Below are 19,456 nucleotides of genomic sequence, written 5' to 3'. Positions count from 1 at the left end.
CAAAGTACTCTTGAGAATGTTTGTAAATCAGTATGTGTTTTTTTTTTCAGTTTGTTTCTCTTTTTTATTTTTTTTCAATATGTGTTTTAAAGGGATCCAAAGAGTTCTGTCTGTTCATACCATATCCCCCAACTGAACCTATTATCTTTATCTCTGACCCCAGTAAAATCCCCATCAGGCAGCCAAAGTGTGTCTCAGTGTTTCGGGAACACTAGAAGACTTTAAGACCAAACTCTTAAAAGGCTTAAGGGACCGTAGGTGCTGCGGGAGTCTTTGAGGAGATGGACAGTATTCATACGTTAAAACAAAGTGAAAGGAAATTCAGTGAGTTTAGTGTTGTTGCTCTCAAAGGCAAGTTGACTGTAGCTTCTAATGTACATTTTGTTGAAAATAAAATGCACCCTCACTTTCATCAAAGCTTCCTCCATTTTTGCTTTTCCAATCAAATCTGTTCAGTAAATATTAAAGAGGGTGTTCACACTGGACAGGCCCTGACCTGCGTTAATGTCACAGGACAGGAGGGGACCAATTCTGATGGCGATCAGGCCGGTCCGTCTTTGCAGTATGCCCCTGACAGATGCTCCCACAGAGGAGCTGGCCCTCGGCTGGTCCTGCCCTTCGACTCATCCACATCTGCCATCACGCCCATCAAAAGCCACCCCTCGGACTGATATGGCAGTCTCTCCCTCCATCCGTAGAGCTCCCCTGAGGGACCGCCACTCCTCTGCTACTTGAAAGAGCCTTGAAAAGTCTGAAGATGGTTGTGTTCTCCTTCAGCCTCTTCTCGTCCAGCTAAATACTTCGACGTCCTTCACATCATGTTTTGTCACTCCTTACCCTGTCCCGACCACCCTGTGAGATTCCTTCCACTCAGTAAACGTCCCTCTTAAAATATGACAACCATAACAAACCGTGGTAAGTACTCAGTGAACCTCAAATGGTCAGTTCCCTTTCTCCTGAAACTGTCAAGCACAACCTCCCCTACAATTCTGTCAGATTTTCTGTTGTTCAGAATTAAACTCAGAGTAGCCGTTCCTCTGCTTGCTTCTACTTTTCTTCTGAAAGAACAAGGCAAATGAGTAACCTATCACGTTTTCTCTTCAGCAGAAGGGAACTTTGGTCAGATGACCCAACTCTACTAAGTCTCAGACTCCCTATCTATCTGTAAGAAGATCATAAAGTCTGATGAGGACTCCAAAGGAGATAACGTACAAAGTGCTTGGCACAGCACCTGACACCTAACAAATACCCTGTCAATAAGCCTAGTTAACATTATTCTATTTCCTGTTTGCCTCATCCCCCACCTGTCCGCCAGGTGCCCAACCTCAGGTCCGAGCCTTTCTGTACTTGTGAGAGCCTCACCCGGGCTGACAGATGGAATTGTTCTTTTGAAACAAGGGATCCCACTGTATCCCTGGGCTTTAGCCCCAAATCACATCACCATTTCTACAAACGTCTGTATGTTATAATTTAAAGGTTAAAAAACCAAAACATTCAAAGGGCACTCTGCTTACTGATCAGACTGTGCATTGGCAGGCAGACGTCAGAGGCCCTACTTCTGAGTCTCCTGTTCTTTCCTCCTCAAGAGGATTACAGGGCAATTTCTCTGGTTTCCCCAAGGTATCTAGACCCCTAGTCCATTTCCTCTCATCTCTTTTGTGAGATGAGCCCTCGCCTTTGCCAGGAACCCACTGCCCAGCGTCCCGGCCGCCGTGTGGGGAAGCAGACCCTGTTTCCCAGAACCCCTTCTACAGCAGCGAGCGTGACAGGGACCCCGCGCGACCAGCCTTTCGTGAACATGCAGTGAGACAGGAGTATTCACGCCAAGGAGAATAAAGACTTTAAAAGTGGCCAGCCCCCAGTTCAGGTCATGTTTTGTGGCCAAATTTATGTGCCAAATTTTTATAATAATTATGATAAAACATTTCCATTTTAATTCCTCTTATGCCTTCTCAGCGCCTAGGAATTCTTTCTTTTTAGGAGTAAGCCAGAAAGGTACTGTAAAGAAACACTCCCAGCCTCCTCCATCGGAGCCACAAAGCACCTTTTGGAATAGGCTGGAAATCACTGGTTTAGTTCAACCTCCACCTATTCGGTATCAAATTATTATAATGCCAGCATCCTGAAGGCCTGCACCCACAAAATGGTGTTTTGTTTTGTTTTTTAATTATTACAGGACCAGATAGAGTGGACACGGCTCGGAAATCTCTAAGTTCCATGGGAAAAGTAAAATACAAATGACATTTTGTGAGCTTCACCCAAAAGTCACTTTTTTAAAGTCACTCTTGTTCAGCACTTGTGGTATTTTAAATAGGTGGCAGATGCTGGCAAACAAAATGGGGAGAAAACACACTAACACAGGTACTGACACACAAATATGTATTTCTGTGCATATGTACGTATGTTGTGTGCACAGGCATGTTTATTCCGCCAGCTGGTTGGATTCAAACAGACCTACACATAAGATCTTATCCCCATACACCCCCAGCTTTTTCAGAGCAAAGACCTGAGGGAACATTAGCTTCTTTCTAGGACAAGTATTGCCTCTTTTACTAAATATCAGCATTTGAGAGTTTTGCTGAACCTGGATTAGGAACGCCAATTTCATCAGATTTTAAGATATAAGCTGTGTGGAACGAAATAAATACAGAAAAACTCAACTCCCAAAAGCTCCGCAATTTTAATTAAAGAAAGATTAACCTCTGCCTTTCTTTTTAGCTGCTGGACGTATTAGGCAGGCATGAGCGAACTCTCCTGCAGGGCGGGCAGCCGGGGAGGAATGTGCACAGCACTCGTTCAAAACAGAAAAGGAGACAGGACAAGCAGGGCCACCTGCCTGTCGGAGGCGGGGACGCACGTGCCCCGTTCGTGTGGCTGCTGGGACAAGGACCAAAGCAACAGAACCGAGAACGCTGCGGCCTCTGCAAACTCCACACCCTGACTTTGCTGAGGTCAAAGAACCAAGAGCAGCCCCCTTGTGCTGCCCTGAAAGCCCAAGGTCAGCGGTGTGGGTGGGCCAGACAGGGAACAGTGATGACCCAGGCCAGCACCGTGCTCGCTTTCTGCAGGTCAGCACTGCTCCCGCCCACACACCGCCTGCCAGGCTCCTGAACCCTTCCCATGACTGCTGTGGGCTTCTCCGTTCCTGGACAGCTCACTACCGTGTCTGGAAACGTGGAGAGTTTGAGACCTCCAAGAAAAACCGCAAACAACCTCGACCACATAAAGGGAACCGATCTGGCCGGCCAAGACTTTGGCGGGGTGTCAAGGGAGGCAACCAGAAGAATTATGAAAAGGAAACATGCAGAGTTACCTGGAGAACCTGCTGCTAACAACTCTGTTCTGCTGACAACAAAGGTACGAGACAGGGACAAAGGAACTGAAAAATGGAGAAAAACAGGGTGAGACCATATCAAAAGGCAAGAAAGGAGATCTCTGCACTCAGGGGACAGGAGTGGATACCTGTTCTACTAATATGAGCATTCAATTCCAGAAACGCAAAAGCCTATATGATATTATGGAAATTAAAAAAGGAACACATGCTGCTTTCCAGGAAGAGCAATATACGGAGCCTGAAATCAGAAGAAATCCTATTCAAATGGTTCTCTACTAACCTAGAAATCTCTTAAGCCATTAATACTCTACTGGGGCTTATAGCTCAAAACGTGCTCTTCTTAAGGATTTAAATCTCAACGAGCCACACAAAAGGGGGACTCAATTAATCAACTGACCCAAGAGCATGACCCAAGCCGCCCGCGCCAACAGAGCCTACAGCAGCCCTCCCTGTGGCAAAGCAGTTAGTTATTCAATTCACAGACATCCTTAGTCTTGTAATTTTGCCTGATATTTTGAATTGTTTTGGAATATTTTGAAAGTTCAAAGTATTAGAAGACAGTAAAAGAACGTTAGGCACAGGTCTCCTGGGAACGGTGGACCAAAGTCATCCTCATCACTGCTACTCAGAGAGCTACAGGTCCGTCTGATTGAAAAGTCCAATCAACACTGCTCTCCCTGGCAGGAGTCCTACCTCTTGGGCAGGGTTGTTTTTGGGTTTTTTAGTTGTTTTTTATTTTTTCTTATTTTTTTAAAAAAGATTTTATTTATTTGCGAGAGAGAGAGAGAAAGCATGAGCTGGGGGGCAGAGGGAAAGGGAGAAGCAGACTCCCCACTGAGCAGGGAGGCTGACGTGGGGCTTGATCCCAGGACCCTGAGATCATGACCTAAGCTGAAAGCAGACGCTTAACCAACTGAGCCACCCAGATGCCCCTCTGTTTTTTGTTTTTAAATTGCAGTATAATTGACACGCAATTGGGCGGGTCTTGAAATTGATTACTGTAGGATTTTTCTAGGCAATCAATATTAAGAAATAGAAATATTATCTTGAGATTAGGACACTAACTGTATCTCTCAATGAGTATACAAAATCCCAAATCCTACTTGTCGAGTAAAATACTGGGCTTTGTAATAAGTAAGATGTTATTAACGAGGGGCGCCTGGGTGGCTCAGTCGTTGAGCGTCTGCCTTTGGCTCAGGTCATGATCCCAGGGTCCTGGGATCGAGCCCCGCACTGGGCTCCCTGCTTGGCGAGGAGCCTGCTTCTCCCTCTCCCACTCCCCCTGCTGGTGTTTCCTCTCTCGGTGTGTCTCTCTCTGTCCAATAAATAAAATCTTTAAAAAAAAAAAATGCTATTAATGAGATCCCCTTCCTTCCTGGCATTTCGCAATGAGGCCAGGCCGCTGCAGCCCCACAGGGTTGCTGTATGGGAGGCCTGCTCCTCAACTCCTTTTCTGAATAGGATTTGCCTTTACATGAACCCACAGTTCATATAAATCGGGCTAATGTTTAGGCTTCAAGAATCAGTGATCAGTACATCCTTACTCTTGTAACTTTCTTTTCAAAGCCACCTTCTGAATCTGACTCTGCTAACCTGGGGCTAATTCGAGGCTGGCTGCCCAATAGCAGTCACAAGTTCAACACCCAGCTCTTAGACCGACATTTCCTCTGTGCTCTCAAGCTTACAAAGCACTCGCATGGATAAGTATCATCACTTTCTATTCTTCTAACAATCACACGAGGTAACCTTATTATGTCCTTTTAATAAGGAGGAAATCAAGACCTTTCTCAAAGGCAGCCCACCATATGCAGTGAAACTGCAGCTGTGGCCCAGGGCCTCCCAGACTAGTTAGGAACCTCCCCGCCCACTTGGGAGCATTGAGAGCAGACCACCTTCAAGTTTATAGCAGTCACAATTAAGTGGGGTTAGACAGGCCCATTGTTCACACTGGTGTTAGTCCACAGTTGGCAATGGGGAGGCTGGCCGATGTGGCTGAAAACCCCACAGCAGGATACTGAGAAGATGCATCTGGGGCAGGGGAGGCTGAGGGGCATGAAGAGAATCCTGAACACTTCCTTGGCTTCCTAACTGTAGTAACATCTTTGGGTGCCCGGGACAGTGTGTGGCGTGGCAGATGAAGACTAAGGTCACAAAAACAGATGGGTCTGGAGGTATCCCCTCCCCTTTTGAGACTGGTTTCCAGAAGCGGCCTAGGTTGTTTTAGGATGGGCTATTTTGAAGTTTGGGGTTTTTAAGTTTCCTAGCGCAGCATGTCATTTGGTTCTGTGGCCACAAGGTGGCACTGCAGCACCTCTGTTTACCTGTCAGCACCGGTCCAGCCAGGCGAAGGCGGTGGCACAAGCACACTGCAAAGCAAGCTATCTGTGCTCCATGTTCCCGCTAGATACCACCTGCTGGCATCTGGGGCTCAGAACACCGAGCCGACACCTAGGGCACAGCCATCCTTAGCTGGCAGACTCACCTGACCAGCTGCCTAGACAAGAAGAGCCGGCTATCGGCAATAAATATCCATTAACAAGCTCGTTCATCCTCAGGACAATGCAAATTTAAAAACCTCCAGGACAGCAGACATTTAAAAGACTCGACAACATCTAGCAGTGGGTGTCGAGCCACTGGAACCCCTGTCAGCACAGGCAGGAGGGTGCACCGCTCCGGCCACTGAGGCAGGCAGCAGGGCTGGGAGCCCCGGGTGCCACTCCCACACATACGCCCAGCAGAAACGCACACACGCTCGTGGAAGACGTGCCCAAGGGCGACGTGCGCGGCCACACAACGCATGGCAGCCCCCAGCAGGACACGACCCCCATGTCCATCAGCAGCGAACAAAGTCCACTGCTGTGTATTTGCACAATGCAACACTGCACGGCAGTGAGAAGGTCTGAGCGCACACAGCAATAGTGACCAATGTGACAAGGACAACACTGGATGGGAAGGGCCAGACTCGAGAGAATATATCCCGTATCAGCCCATTTATACAAGTTCAAAAACAGGCAAAACTAGTCTGCGCTTAGAAGTCAAGGCAGCGGTCTGGGGGACAGTGACAGAGAGTGTGGTGGCGGGGGGGGGTCTGTGGGGTTGGTGACATTTGTCTCTTGAACTGGGCGCCACCTCATATGGGAGGCTTGGCTGTGTCAAAGTTCATGGGGGCACAGGCTTATGATTTCTGAGGGTGGGGGGGTTCTGGCATACATGATATGCTTCAATAAAAAGGTCAAGACGTAGATAAACAGGGCTAGCTGGCCGGTACAGAAAGGTGACCATGGAAGGGCATTCTGTCCTAAAACCCAGCCCTGCCCCGACGGGCAGAGGAGGGGCGCTCACCTGGAGAGGCCGTGAGAGCCATCACGCCGTAGTAGGAGAAAGCACTGGCTTCGAATTTCATGCCTTCCTTCCCAGCTTCTACTTCCACTTTCCCCTGTGAGAAGAAAAGGGGAGCGTTTTCAGTCCAGTTACACCAGTCCCTCAGCAAGCTCTGTGCAAGATTTGTCGTCCCTCAGATTTTTGTCTAAATTCCTCTCCCAACCATCCCTGGGAAGGAAAGCCTCGCATGCTCTTTCCCACTTAGCAGAGAGGGTTAATTCATCTTAAACATGGAAACTGGATTTGGCTGGAGATGCAGAGATAACCGTGAACGTGTGAGGTTTAATTTCTGTGAGTCCACTTAGTATTTTCCCAGCATCCCTAGTTTGTGCATGGATTCTTCGGGAACCCTCCAGTAATAAAAAGATGGTGCTCTCGCCCCATCAGTGGGACAAACACGGGGGAAGACATGGTCTTGCAGGAGGCCAAGCTGGAGCAGCACCAGGGTTAAGGGTTAACACGGTTCATGGCCATGGACTACCTGGGCTCCAGGGACCAAATTCACTCTGGTCTCGCTAACACAGCATCCTGTGTCTGCAGGCGGGACCCCTTGTCACCCAGACCCCCCACGGGCACCGCAACACCTCCGAACTTCCTCCTAAGTCTTGCAAAAGCACCTTAGCAAGTCTCCTTCCATCAGGACAAAACCTCTCCCTGAAGTCCTCCCTCCCCTTCTCTTCCTCTAACTTGTCCACAGCTTCACGCATCAGTTCCTGCGGGACAGACTGCGGACGCCTCGTTCACCCTGCTAGCCTGAGGGTCCACTGCGATCCCTGCACAGGAGGTGCCCAGCATGCGTTTTCCAGGTGACTGGAATATCCTAGTCAGTGAGCTCCACTTCTGGATTCCCAAGCCGAGCGCCAGAACGGCTCCTGGTCACCGTACTAGAGCTGCCTCTCCAGTGAAGGCTACCTTTATGGTACATCCTTTATGATAGGAAAAGAAAAATGACGGTACCACTCATTGAAGGAGAACTGTGCGAACAAGTCAGTGCTCTCTTAATTCACTTAAGTGCTCGTAACTCCATGAAGTAGACACAATACCCCCCCCCCTTCCAGGTCAGGAGAGGGGCTCAGAAGGATTAAGCAAAGAACAAGCTCTTGGCCAACAAGCTCGTTATGCCGCCCACTAACACAAACGATTATTTTCATAGTTCCCTATTGTCATACACTACATTCCCAGTTAGGGAAGACTTTCCTCCAATCACTTCTTCAGAAAACCATCTACTGTCTCTCTTTTAGGTTTCCCTTCACTCCAAATAGCAGTGTGATCACTTCCCAACCAACTCTCTTGCTCTAAGAAAAGCTGACCCCCCCCCCCCCCACCGCCGCAATGTAAAACCGCCCTGCCAACAATCGGGGGCCGGGAGCCCTGAGTACACAGCACGCAGGGCCCCAGAGATGCCATGGGGTCCGGGCGAAGAGCACCCTTGCCACCCGCAAGTTTCCACCGCGCGCGACAGATGGGAGCAGGTGCAAGACCGATGGGACGAGGCGGTCAACAAAAAGTCTCCCTGAGGAAAAACGGCCAGAATCTACGGGAATCAGAGAAAAAAATTACTTCCTGTTCTTTTACACATTTTGTACAGGAAGGAAAATCTAAGGAGGAGGATTTGAGCCAAGAGAAGGGAGGGCAGGTCAGAGGTGGGAAACAGCAGACGGCCAGGCTCTCTGGGTTTGCGCGGGAAGGCAAGGGAGAGGTGGCTGGAAGAGCATCTGGAGAGCTGGGGAGACCGCGGGGCTCCTGGGGGGACAGACCAGTGGGGCCCATGCTCGCACACAGGGGCTTAGCTCCAGAAAGACGGAGTCCAGGCTCCCAGGCTGGGAACCACAGGGCTGGAAGAAGGGGGCTAGGGGAGGAGCTGTGGATAAGGGATCCACCCAGTTTGGCGAAAGCAGAAGGGAGAAGAGAGTGTAAGGGGGCGAGGGGCAGTCACGAATCGTGGCAGAAGTTTGCTCTAAGTGACCAGAAGACGGACACCACGAGCGCGGAAAGAAACACTGGAGAGGCGCTGCTGTATCAGTGCGGTAGACAAGAGGGGACAGGACACCTTCCCTTCCAGAAGAGTCCATCAGGAAAGGGTCCATCAAGAAAGGCTGAAGCGGAAGAATGAAGGTTAGGAGGAAGGTCAGGATGGAGATTGGGGGGAGGGGTATAGGGGGAGAAGAGGTGGTCACTACGGGAGCAAAAGCTGGAAGCTGGGAGGAAAGAACAGACGAGGGGCAGTGACTAGCTTCAGAGGCAGCATCCCTTAAGAGAGGAGGGAAAGAAGACAGGTAGGGACATAGTACTCAGACTCTGGTGAACAATAAAACCAAGCTCCGGATGGTACAGATCCTGGCAGTTACTTAATCCATTTCTTCCTGCACTAACCCTTGACCTTGTATCAAGTAGTTCATATAGATGTATGTGGCTGTCTCTGTAGTCGTAAGCTCAACAGTGGCTGCAGGACCATCTCGTAACCTGAATTTCTATGCAGAAAACCAAGAGGAAGCATCAAATGCAACAGAGCCTCATCACGACTTCCATCTTTATGGGTCTCCAGTGGATCTGGATCATTTGTTTTACAAGCTCCAAGGCCTTTTGTATTCTGTGTCCCTGCAGAGGGGCAGCCGTTCACAATTCTTTATAATTTTCATCAGAACCAGCAGGGTAACAGGCACTCCCCAAAAGACTGTAGATAACAATATGGGGTCTGCCTCTTGGGAAGGAGCTTTTCCCAGGGCAGTACATACACCACAGGCATGCCTGGAACCCCGGCCAAGTCAGCTCAAAGGCAGAGATCCCCAATTCTTGCTGTGTCCTGGAAACACCTGGGGATATAAAAAACAAAAAACCTGATGTCTGGCTCCCACTCCCAGGCATTCTGATTTAACTCGTATGGCTGCAACCTGGGCAGTAGGATTCTAATAAAGCTCTCCAGTTGATGATAGCACGTAGCAGGTTGGGAATCGTTGCTACAAGGCTGTTTGTGAACAATGGCCCCAGCTCTGGAGTCTCTGCGTACCCTAGTCTCTCAGGAAACTCCCCCGTAGTCATGGTGGCTGTCTGCGAATTGAACAAGGACAGCCACACAAAGACTCAAAGCTCTGGATCTTAGCCATCTTAGTTCATCTCTCCACCCTTTGGGACGCGCCTCCAGGTTGGGGAGGCTCAGCCACCTCCTGCGGCCCACCAAGCTGACATCGACCAGGCTACGAGGCGGTCCCCGGGGCTCCCGGTTCCTCGTGTGTGGATTCCCAGAACTAGTAAAACAAACCTCCAGCCTCAGAGACAGCAGTGCTGAATTTTTATTTCATACAGATGTTTTTAAAAACGTAACCATCTACTCTAACCACCATTTTGCTTCAGGCCAGACATCTTCACCCCCAAAATACAGAAAATATATAATTTCAGAACAGACAGGTCTTTAAACTGAATATATGTAATTTTATGAAGATCTCGCTGCAGCTGTCTTTATTTTTCTCACTTTGTCTCAAACGGGTGAAAACTTTGTCAAGCATCAGCACGAAGGAACCACTGCGCCAGACACATTTTCCTTCATTTATAAAAATGCAACGGACTAAAGGACCCCATGGTTCTTTTGATTCTAGTTTTATAGGATTCTACAATTCCACGCTTTGAAAACTGCCCATCCCTGTACTCCTCACTACACAAGTGAAGCTTTTCTGGCAGGCAGATTTTAGAAACATCCAGTAAACATTTTTTATTCCTGTATGTGTGTCAATGGCTCCCCAAAGTGACCATTTCCAAAGAGACCTACCAGTATACAAATCGAAGCCGCCCCCATGAGGAAAGGGCCTGCCTGGCCTCACAACCAATCAGGTGTCCTTAGATAAGGATTTTTTTTCTGTGTAAGGAGCCACATACCAACTTCTGAAACATGCACAAATTTACTCTATACTCTAGCATTAGCGCGCGCGCGCGCGCGCGCGCGCGCGCGCGCGCGCGCACACACACACACACACACACACACACACACACACACACACACACACACACACACACACACACACACACACACACACACACACACACACACAATCAGCACAGCACATGACGGGCTCCCAAAGGGAGAGCTTGGACTTCATGTTTAAGCTGACAAAAGAGAAGGAAGGCCTCCCTGTCTCAGGCAAAGTTGGCTTCCTAAGTAAAGTTACCATCACAAGCCCCCTAACCTTTCTTTGGAAGAAGGTTATTAGGGAACTCTCCTCAAAGCTCCTAAGCCTCCAGAAAGTACTCAAAGCAGTCTTGTGCTGTACCTGGCCCCAAGGTGGGAACCTGTGCTAGCCTCATTGGTACCAACAAGATCAAGTGGTCAGCGAATGACGCGGACTCAGGGAGACCAAAACTCCCTCAGGCTCCACATGCCGAACATCAATGCAGTCTCCTGTTCACCTTTGAGTTTTTAATTTTTTTAAATACCACCATCACAAAGTATTCCGTGGGGCTTGACACCTGAAAGTAGGTAACTGAATCCCAGTGGCACGAACCCCAGCTGAAGTTCACCAGCACTGCCCTGTAAGAGGGGAAGCATGACCCAAAGAGGGTCTGTTCTGTGGCTCAAACGTTCCCTAGCAATTGTTTTCCAATCTGGAGTCCGGAGATGTAGTCTTGGGATAGCAAGTTCCCTTCACAAATATTTAAATTTTTAAAAAACTTTTGATGGTCAAAGATTAACGCACACATATTTTGGACCATCTGGTTGACCATTTTCTAACCAAATGCCACCACCAGAGGTCAGCGCCAGTGTCTTGGGGCTCACAATTGCATGGTAAAGTTGTTCTTACTACCTGAAATCATCATGGCTAAGCCTTGCTGCTCAATCAACTGGGAGCTTGTTAGAAAAAAGCAGCATTTCAGACTTCACCCCAGTCCTGCAGCATCCACAAGTGATGTGCGTGAAAGTGTGAGGAGCACTGAAGTGGAGAGAAAGGGACAGAGGAGGACCAAACATCAGTAACCCAGTCACACCCAGCGGAGGCCAAATAACAGCATAGCATCCTGCACAAACATTCAAAGGAACCCAAACTGAACCAAGGGCTGAAGAAGTGTCAGTCATGGCTGGGCACATGGGGACCCAAGCATGCTGAGTGCAAAAGAGCCTGCACCAGAGCCCCTGCCTTACTGGGACCAGTGGTACTTTCCCAGCAGCCAATGTCATTGACACATTTAAAATATTAATTACAAGTCTGTTTTGGTTTATACAAATTCTAACTCAAAGAGCGCAAAAGGGGCTTATACCTAGTTTTTATTTACACATATCTAAGTATAATTTGTTAAAAATCGGGTCAACCCTGGGTATCCGAGTAATTTTTTTTTCCTTCAAAATGGGTGCTATCTGTATTTGACTCGGGACGAAAGATTATTCACTGGGACACACAGACTCTACAGCTCAAAAATCTTCAATAAAGGTTTGGTCTTGAAGGCTTAAAATCCTCTTCCAATAACAGGTGAAATGGTTCTAAGTAATGTCTAGGGATGTGTAAGCTCCAAGATGCTACCTGCCACCCCCACAAAGGAACGGATTTCACTCTCCAGGGAAAACCCCTTCTGAAGCCCTGTCAGAGGCCCTGAGGAGAGACGTTGAGTGGGACAGCTGAACAACAACAAAACTCCAAGGCATGAAATCAAGCAGAAAAATTAACACCAGGAAAAAAAAAAGTGTTCCTCTTATTGATTCTATAATTGGCAAAGAAAAGAGCTATTTGTTGTCCTAGTATTCTTTATATTTCGTATTTTTTTCAAAAAATCAATCTGGTTATGTAATGTGAAGGAGCAATTATACACAAATTGCAAAAAATATATATATATGTATTTTTTGCTTTAGATATTTTACTCCCCAAAGGACCAACAAATCCTTCACTATAAAATACCAACTCCATGAATTAGAAAAACGGTTTATAGTAGTTATAATTATTGTACACACCCTCTTGATATTTTTCTATGTGCTTTCCACTTCTTTCATGACTACATGATGGTCTCATCATGTGGTTAATATAAGTGTTTGAGACATATGAACTACTACTACTTTATTATAATTAACAAATTTGCTATAAATATGTTTACATAGATAACTTTAGCAAATAATTTCTTTAGATGCATGTGTATGAGGGATTGTATGTATGTAATCCCAAAAGGAGGCTGTCAGTTTAAGGATATGATTGATTTTGCAGCACTTTTTCTTTTTCTTTTCTTTCTTTAAGATTTTATTTATTTGACAGAGAGAGACACAGCGAGAGAGGGAACACAAGCAGGGGGAGTGGGAGAGGGAGAAGCAGGCTTCCCGCGGAGCAGGGAGCCTGATGCGGGGCTTGATCCCAGGACCCTGAGATCACGACCTGAGCGGAAGGCAGATGCCTAACCACTGAGCCATCCAGGCACCCCACCAGCACTTTTTCTTTTTTGTTCACTACTCACCATGGATTTTTACAAAGATTTTTTGTTTTCTAAAATAAAAAAAAATGGATGCTTAATTTTGTCAGTTGCCTTTCTGATATCTATTGATAAGAGCATGAGGATTTTTTTTTCTTTACCCCTTTCCTAATTAACATGGCATATTTTGGTTTTGTTGTTCTTATACTAGTCCTGCATTCCTAAAAAAACCTAATTTAGTCAGTCACAGTGAATAAGTCTTCGGGGACGTTGCTGTTCTCTAACTGCTACCTTTTTAGTTAGGAAATCTGACAATCATACCATCTTGGCCCATTTGTATTATACAGAAAATGAGCTCCTCCAAGTTTCAATTTTTTTCCAAGTGATTTCCTTGAATCTAGCTGTTTTAAAGGACAAGAAAGAACTTCTTGTTTTGTTTTTCTCTTTTATCACATGAATTACATCAGTAGAAAACTGATTTTGTTAATCTTTTAAAAGAACCAAATCTTGATTTTATTTATGGGCTTTAAGGCTTTCTCATTAACATTTTTTTCATGACTATCTTTATTATGTAATTTGTTCTTTTTGGTTTATTGCTTTGTTCTTTTTCTAGATAATTACAGATTTCTTTTCCTTATTTAAGTACTCAATAAAATTTCAGCATATAAGGTATTATTTAATAATATCTTTCATGATGTTCTCTATTTTATGATATTCTATATATTTTCTCTCTAATTCAGTTGCTACTTAGGGCTTATCAGCTTGATGTTAATTATATTTTCAACATTTCTTTAAATAGGTAATATATGCACCTGGTAAGAAATACAAATTCAAAGGGAGAAATAAGTCTTCCCAGTCCTCCAAGTCTCCCTCCTTAGAGGCAACCACCTGTGACTAGACTCTTGAGTAACCTTCCAGAGAGATTCATGTATATACAGATGCACATGAAACACATGGGAATACATTATAACGCCCTGTTCTGAGCCTTACGTATAAGCCTTTGTAAGAGAATTGGTCACCATTTAAAAACGGCTTAGTACTCTTCAATTATGTATTTTTAGGTCCAATTTTATTTCATTATGATCTATACAGGTGGTCCTAGAAATTTCTACTTTTCTGAGTTTAGAACTTATATATGACAGAGCAAATCATCAACTTTATCAAAGTATATAAAACTTTTTAAAAAGTTTATTTTCCTGGCTTTATATTTAATTTTCTCCAAATTCCTGTTAATTGTATTAGTCAAGGTAAAACACTTTTTTCTTGGTATGCTTACTCTTTTATGATGGTGGAAATTATTTTCCACCAAAATTATATTCCTATCCATTTCCATGGGTACACACATCCATGAGTACTCGGCAGGTCCTACAATTTACATGAGTCCACCAAGGTCCCAATTATCGAAAGGACAATTACGGAGGTCCTTTTTATTTGAAAACAACTCAATAAAAAGCAGGATGGATGTGTTTTGTTATTTCAGACGTGTCAAGCCAATAAACTTTTCTTTCAGTGTTTATTGTGCTTTTATCACTGTCCTTGTCGATTCTCCCCCAATACATCTTAGTTTAAAAAAATCTACTTTTTCAGATAAAACGTTAGGTCGTAGCCTTTTTATACTTATGGAGTGGGAGGTATGTGCCCAGTAACTTACAGAATAATTCTTTTAAGCTTAAATGGTTTACTACTTTGAATAAATTAGACTTTATTTCATTTAAACTCAGAGCAATGGGTTTCTATTTATAATTACATTCCAAACATCAATGACTTAATAGAAGAGTTTTTTCTAGTGTCTGCAGATGGAGGGCAACTCACTGGCTCCGGGGCCAGGAATGGAAGGCAGGTACTGAAGCCTGCTTCTGATTTAATGCTCTAGCATGCAGAGGAACATGCCCAATAACCTGGCACCAGTTTCCAAAGTTGGACTAGGGACATTTCAGAGTGGAATACATTTTGTAAAAGGCGACAGCTGTCCTAGATTAACAGGGGTCATGGTATTTCATTTTCTTATACTCCAGGTACCTCAGGTAATTGGCTCACCGACAAGAACCTAATTTTCCCTGAACTCCATAGTTTAAACCCCTCCATAAATCCTCTTAATCCAGCACATACACTATTTACAAAAAACCCCCATGACATCATCAGTTCCACAATTCAAAAAAAAAAAAGTCACATTTATATAAATACTTAACATGAGGTAGGTATTCAAATACAAGTCACACACACACAAATGTTTACCAAATATATCTTTAAAGATTTAATTGTAAATGAACGGGGAGTATGGAGTATGAAGTCCCTCTTCCATAAAACCAGGAAATGGCTTTGTTATTCCCCCACAGAGCATTCCCCAATCACAGCTTCATACAGACTAACTACATAAAAATCGACAAGTGAAAGATACATAGTTTCTAATATGACTCCTGAAATTCACCATGTCCATCCTCAAAGTCCTCCTTTAAACAAAGTGTAACCCAAAATTTAGCGTAATCCAAAGTTTCTCTAGGTTTAAGGAATATTCACATCCAGCTTTTAGGAGAAGCACACATGTTTTATTCCCTCGCTGCAGTACATAAATTCCCTACAGCCCCCTCAGAGGTGCAAGTGTGTCTATCTTCAGAAAAAAAGAAAAACACAGTTCAGGGTTGAATGAGACTAAGGCTAATAGAAGAATCAGGGTATTGAATTAGAAAACCTGCAAAGAGATGTTTCCATGAAAGAATGTATGAAAGTGGCATGTGACTAGTTACCACACAGATTTTTCTACAGTTTCTTACTTCTGCCTCCAGACATCACAATAGCATCAAAACAGGGACATGAGCACAACACTGTGTAGAGTTTCCCTCATCCAGACATCTGATAAGAGTTGCTTTCAAATAAAAAGAACCTCCTTAATTATCCTTTTGATAATTGGGACCTTGCTGGACTCATGTAAATTGCAGGACCTACCAAGTACTCATTATACTTTTCTAATGATCCCTCCCATTCATACCTAGGAAATCACCAAAAAGTAAGGGAATGCTTAAGGGGCTAGGATTCTTGTACTGAGTAAACTCAGACTTCCTGTAAAATTCTTCAGTAAGGAGGTACAAGCAGTCAATAAAACCAGCACTTCATGCATTGTACTGTTCATCTTGGTTTCCATGTCAAAGACAGTGTTCTATCAAATGAAACTGTGATATAATAAGGGCCTCCTATCAACTCCAGCACCAAAGCCCCTCAAGGAGGGTCCAGAACGGATGGATCTTCTCACCTCATACACTGGATTATGTTATTAGTGAGAAGGAACGAAGTTTCCCTTGCCACAAGAGGCTGTGATGATTACATTAGTTCCTCTGTAGAACAGTCTGGTTGGTAACCAGGAATATAAACAATAAGAAATGTATTAATTTGATGTTGTTAAGGGAAGAGATAGTAAGTTCCCTCTAGGAAGTTGTAGACGACCAAGTCCTAACGAAGAGTGGAAAAAAGAGAAAACAGTAAAAAGAGGGCCCCAGGAACTCACGACACTTACAATGCCCAACCAAGACTTGGACGTGTACGGGTAATTCTCCAAACTCTTCCAAAAAATATGAACAACTGAATTCGCCATTCTTCAAATGAATGCCTCCATGCCTCAGCAATCAGTAAGTGCCCTTCAGTACTGGAAACTGAAGTAACTAATGACATTGCTTTATACGGAAATTATTTTACAGAGAGGAAAACGGGGGGATGAAATCCTCCCGTGTATCAGGCGACCCTGGAAGTTAAGTATGTGAACCTTGACACACCCATTCACCTACAGAAAAGTCTCCTCAGAACTGGAATGATGGGTACTCAGTGAGATCAAACAACTATTGAATAATTCTTCTGACCTGCAAAATGAGAACGAAGTAGTCTACAGGTTTGTTTCGCTGGTAGAGGTAGTATTCTGGGGCTTTCTTGTTCTTCTCATCATACTTCAGTTCCTGGATGACATTGGGGTGCTTTAGCAGCCTTAGAAGGATCTTCTCTGACATCTGGGATGGGCTAAATGCTTCTACTTCTATAGATATAAACACAACTTGATATTACACTTCAAATGGATGGAAAAAAAAATTACACTAGTGATTAAGGAGTTTAGAATATAAGAATACTTGGAATAAAAGCAACACAGTATGGATTAATGACACTTCCGTTTGGTGATCCACTGGGGGCAGATTACCTGGGAGAAATTAGAAAATGCCGAAGTCTCGTATTTGTTTAAATGCTTCCTTTTCAACCTGTCATTGGTTTCAGTTCTTATAAAGTTACCCTAATTTTCTGATACAAATCACAGTCAACCAGAAGAGCAGGCTCCTGACTGCCAGGACACCCTTTGACAGGCCACAATAGTCTGACTGTTCCACAACAGCCGAAGGAAGAAGCAAAGGTCAGGAAGCATCTAGGTGTGGGTTAGTACCAGGTGCCCAGACGAAGTGCTCCACCTCTCATTCTCCCACTCCACTACCTGAGAGAGTCTGGGAACAAAGGAAGGCGGAGATTCAGAAGAGAAGCAAGGCACGTGCACACAGCGACATGCACTCCAACTTGCTAACCAAAAAAATTTAAAAACATGTATCTGTATTGACAAAGGAATCCATTTTATTTCCAATAAAAAAACTCAATTACTGGCTTAGGGCTGCTCCTACTGAAGCTGGACTTCATGGTACCTCAGAGGTAGAGTCGGAGAACATTTAATGTTAAAGTATGGCTCTGAAATGATGAACAATATTACCAGATTCAGAAAAATAAGTTAAAGATACCGTTTATATGTTTAAAAAATTGTTTTCATGAGGTGAACCACAAATTCTGTACTAGCTTCTGTATTAGCTTTCATAATAACAAAATAAGGTAGTACGTTGTAGTTGTTTTGGAAAACACGGAAGAAGATAAAGAGGAAAAGAAAGTTACCTATGAACCCACCAGTCCGTCCCTCTGAGCAGCTGGTGAGCACGTGTGCCTGTGTGTGTGTGTGGATGTGTGTGTGGGTGGGTGTGTGTGGATGCGGGTGTGTGTGTGTGTGGATGTGTGTGTGGGAGTGGATGTGTGTGTGGGGGGTGGATGTGGGTCTGTGTGTTTGGGGGTGGATGTGTGTGTGTGCGCACATGAAAACACAGTGGTCTTACAGCTTTGTGTTTTTTTCTCACCTCACATTAAATGATGAGTATCTTCCCATGTCAAAAGTACTATATTGTGAGCATTTCTAGGCATCTGAAAACACGGTCTTAAAGAGTATATAACATTCCATCGCATGGCTACTGTTAGCCTTCTTTTCGAAATATTTTAAGTATGCTGCATGCAGCTGAAGGGCCCTGGATGCCCATCGTGGACACAGACGTCTTCTACAGGCCACTGGGTACTTTCCAATTTTCTCACGTTTCCCCTGGCCAAGAGAGCTCACCCTTCACCTAGAGAGCCACTTGGGGATGTGAGAAGGGTTAGTCAGTCTCTTAAGTCCATTCAACCTTGACCTTTCTGGAGCAGTCAGTGCCGGCTGGATTGGTGGTTTTAATTAATGTGAACGCTTGCCTCCTGGAATGGGCCCAAGTTAATAGGACTTGAAGAGGCCATCGAGAAATCCATGTCAAAGCGCTTAGAATTTCTGATTTCATCAACATCATAAAAGATAGATTTAATTCTGAAAAAATCTATTTTTCTTCTTTGCAAATCATAGCACCCAGGTTACCACTGATGTCCAACTGTTCTTCCAAGGCAAGCTGGAGAGAGAATTACTCAACTGGCCGACACACAACCAGGGGGTGTCTGATCTGCACTGCCAGCCCATGCCACCAGCGGGCTCTCCCCCAGACTGAGCTGGAAGCAGATGACCTGGCCTATGGTTCACATGCAGTGTGGCACTAACATTCATCCTTACCTTTCAGACCAATTTTAAGTTACTGGTCCACCCCTGGTAAATGTCTCAGAGGGTTCATGCCGACACTGAACACAGGAGAGGAGAGAATTTAAAAAGAAAAAAACAAAACAAAACAAAAAAAACAAAAAAAAACAGAAAACAAAACACAAAAGTGGCATTACTTATCACCCCATTTCCCGGTCTCCACCCCCAGCCCACCCCAGGCAGTGGTGGGTGAGAAACACGGTCCAGGGTTCGTAGAGATCTCCAACTGTGATAAGCGGCACTTGCCTGTTGCTAGGAAACGGTGCATGGCCAGGAGAAGCTGGGGTGATATTTTCACCTTCATCTCGCTGTCTGTCTGTTTAAAGGCAGAAAAGTCTTGCTTTCTTTCCCGATGGGCCACTTTCTTTTTCGTTCTGTTATCAGCTGACAGAAGAACAAGGAAAGAGAAAGGGAAAGGCACTCGATTAGATCAGGGCTCTTTCTGAATGAAAAGGACAAAATCCGCTGGAAAG

General features: G+C 44.9%; 1 protein-coding gene across 4 annotated transcripts in view; it reads right to left on the bottom strand.

Annotated features, from left to right (window-relative positions):
- CNNM2 (cyclin and CBS domain divalent metal cation transport mediator 2) overlaps positions 1-19,456 on the bottom strand; it is a 147,960-nt gene that overhangs the window by 9,528 nt on the left and 118,976 nt on the right. The window contains exons 3-6 of one of the 4 annotated variants that reach the window (XM_027591590.2): positions 19,230-19,367; positions 16,939-17,108; positions 6,677-6,770; positions 3,314-3,379 (exon numbers count right to left, since the gene is read on the bottom strand). In XM_027591590.2, coding sequence (XP_027447391.1) covers positions 3,314-3,379; positions 6,677-6,770; positions 16,939-17,108; positions 19,230-19,367 — 468 coding nt within the window. Of the gene's footprint in view, positions 1-3,313; positions 3,380-6,676; positions 6,771-16,938; positions 17,109-17,715; positions 17,798-18,959; positions 19,025-19,229; positions 19,368-19,456 lie in introns of those variants that run through there. The other 3 variants (XM_027591599.2, XR_003519618.2, XR_003519617.2) reach the window with 3 other exon arrangements.

Source organism: Zalophus californianus, chromosome 15 (genome assembly GCF_009762305.2).
Source record: "Zalophus californianus isolate mZalCal1 chromosome 15, mZalCal1.pri.v2, whole genome shotgun sequence".
Classification (NCBI taxonomy): Eukaryota; Metazoa; Chordata; class Mammalia; order Carnivora; family Otariidae; genus Zalophus; species Zalophus californianus.
Note: the sequence above shows the minus strand (reverse complement) of the source record. Positions and strands in the feature narration are given on the sequence as shown.